The 12,454-nt window shown below is 41.3% G+C and overlaps 1 protein-coding gene across 1 annotated transcript in view; it reads right to left on the bottom strand.

The window, feature by feature from the left end:
* Positions 1-1,825: 1,825 nt before the first annotated feature.
* MFSD11 (major facilitator superfamily domain containing 11) overlaps positions 1,826-12,454 on the bottom strand; it is a 32,311-nt gene continuing 21,682 nt past the window's right edge. The window contains exons 9-13 of the mRNA XM_012662290.1: positions 11,317-11,382; positions 9,341-9,466; positions 3,955-4,129; positions 2,893-3,028; positions 1,826-2,356 (exon numbers count right to left, since the gene is read on the bottom strand). Coding sequence (XP_012517744.1) covers positions 2,192-2,356; positions 2,893-3,028; positions 3,955-4,129; positions 9,341-9,466; positions 11,317-11,382 — 668 coding nt within the window. The 3' untranslated portion in view covers positions 1,826-2,191. The remainder of the gene's footprint in view (positions 2,357-2,892; positions 3,029-3,954; positions 4,130-9,340; positions 9,467-11,316; positions 11,383-12,454) is intronic.

Here is a 12,454-nt window from a genome sequence, read left to right as displayed (position 1 = left end):
CCTTGGGTCAAAATACTCAGTGTCATTAACAAAGGATACTTAACCTCCGCCTGCCTGCTTCGCTGTGCAGATCCGCCGCCATGAGCAAACCGAGCAAGAGCTCGGAGGAACGCAGGGACTGGGAATGCAGGACCCAGACCTCACCTTCGATGTAAGCCTGGCTGTGACAGCGGTCCCCACTGACCCCCTCCTGGTGCTCCGACCCTGGGTAATCCCTTCCCCAAGGGAGGCTGTCACTTGCATCTAGAAAAAAGAATGCAGGAGAGGTGATGGGATGTCCCTTTTGATATGAAGTTATAACAGACTGTGACCTCTGTCTTGCTCTCGCTCTCTTCCGCTCTTCTTGCCTCCTTTGATGAAAACAGCTGCCGTGTTGTGAGCTGCCCTGAGGACAGCTCCGCGTGACAACACAAGGTGGCCTTTGGCCAACAGCCGTAATAAACTAAGACCCTTAGCACAACAGCCTGTGGGGAACTGACTCCTGCCAGTGACCTCATGCGTGACTAAGAAGCAGGTCCTCCCCCAGCAGAGCCCAGAAAACACCTTGACCACAGCTTTACGAGACCCTAAGCCCAGGACCCAGCCCAGCCACGCCCAGATTCCTGACCCACAAAAACTGTGACGTAATAGATTTGTGCTATTTTAAGCAGCTAAGTTTTGGAGTAATTTTTTATGCCACATTAGAAAATTAATATATCTCAGTAAATAATAGCATGCTTAAAGAGATAATAAATCATTTGTGTTAAGTCTGAATCAGCATTTACAAATTACTTGTACAGGGTCAACTAAGTCAACTGTGATCTCAACTCCAAGAAAGCCAGAACTTCACCACTGGAACAGGAGAGTTTAGCGCCCCACACCGATGCAGTTGCTCTAAGGATTCTAGCTAACTACAGGGTTGTCTGGCTCCCTGCCCTTGTCATCAAATACCTGAAAATCACACTCTATTGTATTTCTTCAGATTTGCAAGTCGACTATAAAATTTCTAAATTTCTAGCAAGTTTTAAAACAAATAATGGACAACAAGGTATATATGTTTGTCCTCTTGGCTGAATTTACATTTGTACAGTTAAATATCACACCTAAAAGTGAGCTCTCTTACTTATATGAAATGTCCAGAATAGGCAAATCTACAGAGCCAGAAAGTGGATTCGTGGCTGCCATGCCAGGAAAGGGGGAACGACTGCCAACAGGCAGGGGGATAAAAGTGTTTTGGAATTAAACAGTGGTGATGGTTATACGATCTTGTGAGTATATACTTTAAAATGGTGAATTTTATGGTTTCTGAATTTTATTTCAATTAAAAATTTCAGTGCGCTCTTATGGAGGAAAGCTAACTTGTCCATTTAAACATCTCCCCAACTAGTTACATTCCATTCCCAGGCATATGAGAATGGACTGGCGTCTGCTATCAGAGCATGCATAAATGACAACATGACAATGGCCTGCCACCATGGCTCAGGTCTCACTACAGGTTTGTTTGTGGGGTTTTTGTATTGTATCTTCCAGGAAAATTACTAGCAAAAGTCCTCCCCCAGGAAAGGCTTTTCTCCTTTTAAATGTGTTTTTGTTTGTTTACAAAAACAAGAATGTTAGATTCTTGTTTTTAAGACAATTTGTACCTTGTTTCATAATACTTAATTTGCCACTCCTTGCTATGAACTACAAGGTAAGAAAACTTAACAACAAAACATTTAAGAGGAAGAAATCTTTTCAAACACAAGATTTCATTTCCGCATCCCGCTATCTATTCCAATGCCACCTCCGACACACGTGGAGAGTGGCACACGCCTCCGAAAGTTACACAGTCAAACATACTCCATACCCAGAAAAAATCTTGACATGATTTATGGCCAGAATTTTGAATGAAGGCAGGATTTTTCAACAAGAACAGGAGGGAGAAGAAAATATCTGCATTCTATCATGATTATAAGGGACTTGAGTAAATGAATTAAAAAACAGTATCTTTGAACAACTGTAGTGACAACAGCTTTCCCTTATGCCACTTGTTTTAAATCGCTCCTATCTGTAAACTTGAATACCAGCTCTAGCTGACTTAACAGTCTTAATTCTTTGACTTTCCATAGTGAACATGATCCAGCATACTGTGAAAAGGAAAGGCGGCTGCCTCCACCGAGCGCTGCGTCCTGCCATGTTCTCCGACGAGGCGCCGCCCCTCGCTGGCACCTGCTCAGATGCTTCGGTAGTCAGAGCCCCGGGCTACGATGGCAGCGGCTTCCCATTCCACAGCGAAGAATGAAATAGTTCCAAAAAACCCAAATATCACCATGACCAGGAGTTGCCAGTGAAGGAGAAGGTAGTTGCTGTAGAAAAATGCCACGGCTGCACAAATAGACTAAAAACAAACACAACAAATCACAATGTGCACACAGGGGTGCTGCGCAACACCGCAATTAACCCCACTACTATCCAACCCACAGGACCGCTGGGACTGGCGGCGCTTTCCATCCCCTCTGCATCTAGATGTGCCCTCACTGGTCACTAATGCACAAACACACACGGTAAATTTCCACCTACAGCAGGTAATGAGCAAGCTACAATCTCTGCTATTTAAAATAGCCTTTTGTGGAAAATGGGAGTAATAAAGTAATGTCCCAAGTGAGAAATACACTTGTGTATATTACAAATGAATGGAATTCTGGTGTCTAAGTAAGGAAATCTCCTATCTGAGCCTTAGAGATCAGAATGCAAAATCTCTTACACTAAAGAGGCACAAAAATCATACTGCTCACTGCTTCCTAATTCTACTCACAAGTCCTTTTACAGGATGCCCCCAACTTTCTTTAAAAACCACCATACTAGTAACCAAAGAAAACAAAGTAATACACAAAGGAAAAGGACTCTACTTTAAACGCAGTCTGAAGAGGTTACCTGAACAAACTTGAAGACAGCAAAAGCTGGCGCGCTGTCCTCAGAATAGAGAAAGCCTAAAATACTAAGCAGTTGGGTGTTGAAGCAGCTGTCTCCAAGACCCAACAGAAAACTGCAGAAAATGGCAACTTCTTTGCTAAAGAAAACAAAAATTAACTTAGTATGAATATTACCAATATTTGCTAGAGCCATTTAAAATGTAAATGCAACCCACCCAACAAAAGCATTTTACCTTCAAGTTTTAAATATTTATTATACTATGAAAGAATAAATATTAGAATTTACAAAGTAAGAATTTATACTCTTTATACTGTAATAAACTCTGGTCTCTTAACTAATGGGGAAGGAAAATGTAGGTTGCATATCCCTTATCCAAAATGCTTGGGACCAGAGGTGCTCCAAATTTCAGATTTTTTCAGATTTTGGAATATCCGCATTATACTTACCAGTTAAGCACCCCTAATCCGAAAATCCAAAATCCAAAATGCTCCAATGAGCATCTCCTTTGAGCATCATGTTGGCACTCAAAAAGTTTCAGATTCTGGAGCATTTCTGATTTCAGATTTTCAGATTAGGGATGCTCAGCCTGTACTGATTTTGGGGCTGGGCTCCCCTTAGATTTGTGGATCTAGATAGAAATGTCTACATTACAATGAATTTCAGAGTTGAGTGCAACAAACCAATATCCTCAAAACTCATACGAGCCTCGCTGAAAGGACTGCGGGGGCTCCCCGGCTGCCAGAGCTCCCCTGCTCTCTCCGTTCTGCTCCTCCCTAACTCACTGCTCAAAACGCAGAGACAGGAAATTCAAATCAGGTACTTATGTGCTCCTTCAAGGATCAAGAAAAAGATTTAGTGGGCAAAAGGTTAAAACCAACTATTACAAAAACAACTTGGCATTCTCTACGGATTCCTACTTAAATTCATTCTGACTCTATTGATACTTGACAGACAACCTTATGAAGACAACGGACTCTGAAGAGGATTAACCGCTCCACTTAATGTAACATCTCGCCATCTGACTCCCCCACCCTGGTATTATAGAAACGGCAGTCACGGTACCTGGGTTTGATGTAAGCAATGTTGTTAGTTCCCTCAATGGGTGCAATGGGAGCATCTCCAGGCATGTTGAGAAATATTAAATAAAAAGCTATAAAGTGCACCAGGATGCCCAACAGCACAACCGGGTTTCTACCAAAGCGATTATTCTTGCTCAGCAGGCCAAAGAGGCTTCCACCTATAAATCAAGATGATAGAAACATCACCAGGACTGCCACAACATTACACAGCTAGTCATGAGTTATAACCAAGGAGGCAAGCTGTAATTGAACATTATCAAACGTTCAATATCTTCAAAAAATCCAACACCTCAGCACCTGCAGACAATGCTAATGATGATCAAGCATCAACTATTATACCAAAAAAATAAGGTATCAAAATTACTTGCATTTATATCCAGGAACATTCTTGCATTTCTTCTCTATGAATTATTACACCCACAAAACCATCCCCCTTCGATCTGTCACTTATATGAAAGTTAATAAAAAGGATACAACTTATCTCTACTATCAAGTTTTGTTGTAACCATAGCTGAATGAGCCCAGTGACACACTGAAAGGCAAACATTGTGCAATTTCAGAATTACGTGTGAGCTCCAAAGACCGGACAGAAAGGCTTATGGAGGGTCAGCAATCAGAACAGCTTAGAATGTCTCCACAGCGAGGGGAGAATCCTTACTAACAAGAAGAGAAGATCTTTCTAACCTAACAGTGGGAGACAATGGGGCATTGCCTTTACGGTTCTTAAGTGACTTCTACCCTAGAAATCTATCCCAGCAAACCCATAAATCAAAAGTGAAGGTTGACACTTAAAAAAAAAAAAAAACCTATCTAGAAAATGGGCAAAAGATATGGACATGTTTCACCAAAGAGAACATACATGGGTAAACACACGAAAAGATGCTCAACATCATTACCCATTAAAGAAAGGGAAATTAAAATCACAATAAAATATCACTACACATCTATCAGAATGGCTAAAATCAAAAATAATAAGAACACTGAATGCTGGTGAGGATTCGTAAAAACTAAATCACTCATACATTGCTGGTACACTCATACATTGCTGGGAAACAGCCTGGCAGCTCCTCTCAAAAGTAGGCTGCAGGCCAGGCACAGTGGCTCACGCCTGTAATCCCAGCACTCTGGGAGGCCGGGCGGGAGGATCGCTTGAGCTCAGGAGTTTGAGACCAGCCTGAGCAAGAGTGAGACTCCGTCTCTACGAAAAATAAAAAATTAGCTGGATGTGGTGGTATACACCTGTAGTCCCAGCTGCTCAGGAAGCTGAGGCAGGAGGATCGCCTGAGCCCAGGCACCTGAGGCTACAGTGAGCTATGATCACACCACTGCACTGTAGCCTGGCTGACAGTGAGACCAGACTCTGTCTCAAAAAAAATAAATCAATAAATAAAGTAGGCTGCAGCACAGGGAGAGGGAACCCAGGCAGAGCCTCACGGCCTTCCTGAGCTGAAGAGACAGGGCTGTGAGTCTAGGGAATACCAGAGTGGCTAGAGTTCATAGACAAGGGTATCAGAAAGGATAGCTGCACAGAGAAACAATTCCAGAGATCTTCAGAGGGTCCCCCTGAGCCTTCAGCCGAGTACTGATCAGCACATTATGTGAGTAAATGAGCAGAGGCCTGGAAAAGAACCAGCCAACAGGATTGGCAGTGTTAGTGCCCTGCCCTGGGCTGGGAACAGTGTCTGGTCCCATCAGCCAGACTGGAAAGCTTACAATTCACAGGGCACTGGGTGGAGCACACAGAGGGGTCTTCTCCCAGGAGAAGGGAATAATTAGCCCTAGACTGAGTGGGTGCTGCTCCAGTCCCACCCAATGAATCTTAAAAGCAGGACATGAAAGAATCATGCTGTTTTCAATTAAATGAATTACATCTAATAACAAAGCTCAATGATATTTACAGGAATAAAAGAAATCTAGTACTCAACAAGGTGAAAGTCACAATGTCTGGTATGCACAACAAAATATCACCAGGCATGCAAGGAAGCAGGAAAGTAGGACCTACAATGAGGAGAAAAAGCGATCAAACGTAGAATTATCACGTAACCGAGCAATTCCACTCCTGGGGATGTGCTGAAGAGAAATGAAAACATATGTCCGCACAAAGACCTGTACACGAATGTTCACAGCAGCGTTATTCACAATGGCCAAAAAGTGGAAACAACCCAAATGTCCATTAAATGATGAGTGGATAAATAAAATGCGGTGTATGTATACAGTCAAATGTTATTTCGCAATAAAGAGGAATGAAGTACTGCTACATGTTATAACATGGATGAACCTCGAGAGCATCATGCTAAGTGAAGAAGACAGTCACAGGCCATTTACACAAAATGTCCAGAATAAGCAAATCTTCAGAAAGGCAAAGTAGATCAGTGGTAGCCTGAGCCTGGGGAAGAGAGAGAAGAATGGGAAGTGACTGCTAACGGTACAAGCTTCTTTTTTTTTTTTTTTGAGACAGCGTCTCACTTTGTTGCCTGGGCTAGAGTGCCGTGGCGTCAGCCTAGCTCACAGCAACCTCAAACTCCCGGGCTCAAGCGATCCCCCTGCCTCAGCCTCCCAGTAGCTGGAACTATAGGCACGTGCCATCACACCCAGCTAATTTTTTCTATTTTTAGTAGAGATGGGGTCTCACTCTTGCTCAGGCTGGTCTCGAACTCCTGAGCTCAAATGATCCTCCGACTTCAGCCTCCCAGAGTGTTAGGGTTACAGGCGTGAGCCACCACGCCCGGCCCAAAGTTTCTTTCAAGGGGGATGAAAATGTTCTAAAATTGATTGTGGTGACACGGCACAGCCCTGTGAATATATTAGAAAACACTGACCGGTACACTTTAAATGGGTGAATTTGGGGGCCTGCGAGTTTTATCTCAATAAAGCTATTAGGAAAAGAAAGAAAGAAAAACTACCCCAGGACTGTCACAGATGTTAGGAATGAGCAAGACATTAAAATAATTAATACTATGACTGTATTCCACATGTTCAAAAAGTTGAGACATGAAAAATACAAAAAAAGACCCAAGAACGTCTAGAGATGAAAACCACAATGTCGGTAATGGAAAACAGATACACCAGATAGGATTCACAGCAGATTCACACTGCAGAAGAAAGGATTAGTGAACTACAGCTGTCCCTCAGTATAGGAGGGGACTGGTTCCAGGACTGCCACATGCACCCAACTCTGCACATACTTGAGTCCCCCAGTCGGCCCAGCAGAACCTGCATGTTGGAAAAGTTGGGCCTCCAAATACTTGGGTTTCACATCCCATGAATACTGTATTTTCCATCCTCGTCTGGTGAGAAAAAATCCGCATAAAGTGGACCCTTACAGTTCAAACCTGTGTTGTTCCAGAGTCAGCAGTAATCCGAACTACCCAAAATGAAGCAAAGAAAGAAAAGAGAGTTTCAAAAATCAACAAAGCATCAGCAGGTTGTGGGACAACTTTGAGTTGTAACCGGAGGCTGTGAAAGAAAAGGAGGCAGGAAAGAAAAAATATAGGAAGAAATATGGCCAAAATGTTTCCAAATTTGATAAAACCTATAAATCCACACAGGAAAGAAGCTCGATGAACAAGAAGCACAAGAAACATAAAGTAAACTATACCAAGACACATAATCAAATTCCCCAAAATGACTGATAAAGAGACAAATCGATTAGGATACAAAATTCAACATGTAAAAATCAACAGCATTCTAGATATAAGTAATAACCCATTAGCAAATATAATGAATGAGAAAACCCCATTTAAACAGATAGAGATAGAGATAGATCATTTAGGAATAAGCTTAATAGGAAACGCTCAAAATCTGTATGAAGAAAATCACAAAGCACTCCTGAAAACCATAAAAACGGACATGGACAAACGGGGATGGGGAGAGGGACTCAGTGTTCAATGGAGACAGTTTCAGTTTGGGAAGATGAAAAGAGATCCAGACATCAGCTGCACGACAATGTGAATGTACTTAACGTTACTCAAGTTAACACTGAAAGACGGCTAAGATGGTAACCTTTATGTTATGTGTATTTCACTACAATTTTAAAAATACACAAACAAAAAGTTCAATGAGTTTTTTTAACGGAGCTAGGCAAGTTGGTCTTAGTTAATTAGGAAAAATAAACAGTAAGAATAGCTAGAAATGCGATGAAGAGGAAGAGCTCTGAAGGGGACCCGCCTCATCAGATACTACAAACATACTACAAAGCCTCTGTCACTAAAACAGTGTGGTACTGACACATGAGTAAACTGACAGATCAATGGAATAGAATACAAAGCCCAGAAACAGAATCAATTGTGTATGAAGATCTAGTCTATGATAAAGGTGGTGTGTCCCATTGCTGCGGCAAAGCTAGTGCTTTTTAACACATGGCATTGGCATAACCGGCTCACCAGCTAGAAAAAGGTAAAGTTCAATCCATTCCTCACACCGTATGTAAGGAAAAATTCCATATAAATCAGAGATCTAAATAAAAAAAATAAATTATACAACAGACGAAAATATGGGCAAATCTTCTTTCACCTCAGTATAGGGAAGAACATTCTAACTACGACTCAAAATCCAGAGGCAATAAAAATAAAACACTGGTAAATTTGATTACATAAAAATAAAAACAAATATATGGCAAAAAGCACCATAATGAAAGTCAGAAAACATATAATAAACTGGGGGAAATATTCACAATATATCACACAGGAAAAAAAGGGCTAACACTCTTAATTTTATAAGGAAAATATAAAACTGAGGAAAAACAGATTAAAAATCTTCTAGAAAAACGGGAAAAAAGACTCCAATAGAAGCCCTGGCATGGTGGCTTATGCCTGTAATACTAGCACTCTGGGAGGCTGAGGCAGGAGGATCACTTGAGCTCAGGAGTTTGAGACAAGTCCGAGCAAGAGGGAGACCCTGTCTCTACTAAAAATAGAAAAAATTAGCCAGGCATCGTGGCACGTGCCTGTAGTCCCAGCTACTCGGGAGGCTGAGGCAAGAGGATTGCTTGAGCCCAGGAGTTTGAGGTTGCTGTGAGCTAGGCTGACGCCACGGCCCTCTACTCAGGGCAACGGAGAGAGACTCTGTCTCAAAAAAGAAAGAAAGAAACCAGAAAGTCAGGAATTCCAAGACACTTTCCTTAGATATTTTAAAAGGAAAAGTTGGGAGAGACCACGTGTCTATTTATTTGTGCTTTCTATCTATGAATTATTTGACAAATGTTTTATAATTTAGAGTAGTGACAATAGAAAAACTAAAACACACCCATTTGGGTAAAAATAAGTAGAAAAAACAGAAATTCTAGGACAGAGAGGTGAAATACCTTAAAATTTCTATTTTAACTATAACAAACTGGTATTTTGAATGCAAAGACTTTTTTTTAAACCAACCTAAAATTTCTCCAATGCCGATGAAGATGCCAGAAAGTCCAATAAGGCTTTTCTCTTCTGTTCCAAATTTATTTATAGCACCAATACAGGTTCCATATACACCAGAGAAGAAAGTCAATTCCAGACCTTTAGGAAAAAAAAAAATCAGATTTAATTTAACTATACATTCACATTCTCCTTTTCCTGATTTTCTTCACGTCTAGTAGTATTTAAGGTATATATACATAAAAAACACAGAGAAAACAAAACTCACAGAGAATAAAGTGTTAATCCCCAAGCAGAGCATAAACTGATGCCATATAACGGATAAAATGGAATTAGCCACATGCTCTGGACTAAATATTTGTGTCCGCCCCTAAAATCCATATGTTGAAACCCTGATCCTCAAAGCATGAGGGTATCTGGAGATGAGGCCTTTCGGGGGTGATACGGTCACGAGGGTGGATTATAAAGAGACACCAGAGCTGGTTGTCCTGTCTGCTCTCCGCCATGTGAGGACTCGGCAAGAAGGCAGCTGTCTACACACCAGGAAGAGCCCTCGCCAGAACCCAACCATGCCGGCACCCTAATCTTAATAACTGTCTAAGTCAGCAAGTCTATGGCAATTTGTTACAGCAGCTAAAACTAAGATACCACGAGATGGCATTTGCCATGTATTTCAGATAAAAGTATACAACTCAAATAAACAGGCATCCTCATGTCAAAACCTGCCACTCTGCGTGCAGGCAGGGGATAGGCAGAGGATATAATTAACATAACCTTGAATACTAAATAATAGTGAATACTAAAGTACTCATTATCCTTATGAATAGCTTTCCAGGGAAACAGGAACATTCCTATTCCTGCTGAATTGTACTCCTGGTGTACTGGAAAACCAACACATGCCATCTACTGTTGCTTAAAGGCATAATAACATTGTAATTAAACCCTGTTTCCTAGGAAGAGAAAATTACTAAGATTAGAATAAAAAGTTAGGGTAAATCAGTAGAGGACCTTGATTCCTTAATGCTACAAAATCTTAATTGTGAATTTTAAAGATGTTTAATGTTTATTCTATTTCTCCTAAAAAGAAGAGTTGGTACCTATGAGGCACATATATGCCAAAGTAGTAACTGGCACATTAGCACCTTATTTAAAAGGAAATGAATTCCCTCATCTTTCTTAAGACCTAAGGGTGCTCCACCTATTGTCACATCACATATGATCATGCCCTTCTATTTCATTAGAAATTATCTTAATCCACATAAAGTTACAGAGATTTATTCATGGTTATTTTCTGCAGTGCTCTGTGTTGCACTTAAATCATGGGTCTCAATGAGCCACGTGTCCTGGTTTTCTTCCCACAGTGGATTTGGGCTGGCCCTGTGACTTGTTGTCACCAAGAGAATGCGGTACAAGGGATGCTGGGCTAGATACAGGCCTGAGCTTTAAGAAGGTCTGGCAGTTTTTCCTGTTGCCCTCTGTGCAGCCTTTCGCCATTAACAAAGACGTCTGGCTATGTGGCCAGGTCAGGAGATCTCGTGGAGCGGGTCACGCAGGTGGACAGAGGCCCTGAGACTACATGCAGAGAGAGACCCAGATCTATATCTGACCATGGTCAAGGAACCAGACATGTGAATGAAACTGTCCTGGAAGTTCCAGCCCCAGCCACCCTCTGACAGAAGCCACAACAGACTCCAAGTAATTTAATCAGAAGAACCACCCAGGGGGCAGCGGTGGATGATGAAAAATTACTTAATGGGTATGATGTATGTTATTCAGGTGATGGATACCTTAAAAATCCTGACTTGACCACTATGCAATCTATACATGTAACAAACTTGCACTTGTACCCCATACATTTCTACAGATTACAAAAAGTAAGAACCATTCAGCTGTGCCAAGGTACAGAATTGTGAGAAATAATAACATGACTATTGTTTTCAGCCCTATGGTCATTAAGCAGCAACGGAAAACCAAAACAGCAATTCCATTACCTGTGTAAGCAGTTGTAATACTAAGAAGGAGCATCTCCTTGGTGGTGCATAACTTAAAAGACTTTTCTGTAAAGAAAAAAATTTAGGAATACTTAACTAGATTTTAATTAAACAAAAATTCTAAAACATCCATTCAACCAAAACATCCCTTGTTAATAATGCCAGTAAATGCTCTGGGATACAAGTTAAAGTTTTAGATTAAAATGCGTAAGGTATGAATTAAATCTGCGCTATAAAGCAAAAGCTTATTTCAAGTGCTTAAATATATCCCAGAATTCATTTTCTTCAACACAGTTTCCAGCTCTGACAACAAAAATAACACGAAAAGGAGGAAAACAAACAGAATCAAACAAAACAACAAAATACTTCAACAGACATGATTAAAAATTAATCACGTGACTAAAGATTAATCATTAGGTGATTAAAGGAGTCAACAATTGGTCAAGCACTGACTTTCCTAAAGAATTATCACAGAGCAGCTTTAAGACTGGACTCAAAGTCACAATCACCAGGGAGCTTTTTGACCACACAGAAGCTGGAGTACCACTTCTCAAGACTCCAACTCTAGATCTGAGGACTGGAACTTTAGTTGTGCACATTTGTTTGTTTATTAATTGATTGATTGAATGAGACAAGGTCTCACTCTGTTGCCCAGGCTAGAGTGCAGTGGTGTCATCATAGCTCACTGCAACTTCAAACTCCTGGGCTCAAGTGATCCTCGTGCCTCAGCTTCCCAGGTAGCTGGGACTACGTGCCTGGCTAATTTTTTAAAAAAAATTTTTGTAGAGACAGGATCTCATTATTGCCCAGACCAGTCTCAAACTCCTCCCCTCAAGCAATCTTCCCACTGTGGCCTCTCAAAGTGCTGGGTGTGAGCCACCATGCCTGGCCTCCAATCACTTTAATGTTTGTTTTTACATTGTTCAATTTAGTTGAAATCTGCAATGGAAAATGTATTTCTAGAAACTCCACAGTTTGGCCAGGTGCACCTGTAGTCCCAGCTACTTGGGAGGCTGAGGCAGGAGGATCACTTGAGCCAGGAGCTTGAGGTTGCAGTGAGCTATGATGATCCCACTGCACTATAGCCCAGGCAACAGAGTGAGACCCTGTCTCAAAAATAAAATAAAAAGCCCGGGCG

This window comes from Propithecus coquereli, unplaced genomic scaffold (genome assembly GCF_000956105.1).
Source record: "Propithecus coquereli isolate 6110/MARCELLA unplaced genomic scaffold, Pcoq_1.0 Scaffold76, whole genome shotgun sequence".
Taxonomy (NCBI): domain Eukaryota; kingdom Metazoa; phylum Chordata; class Mammalia; order Primates; family Indriidae; genus Propithecus; species Propithecus coquereli.
This window is presented reverse-complemented; position numbering and strand designations above follow the sequence as displayed.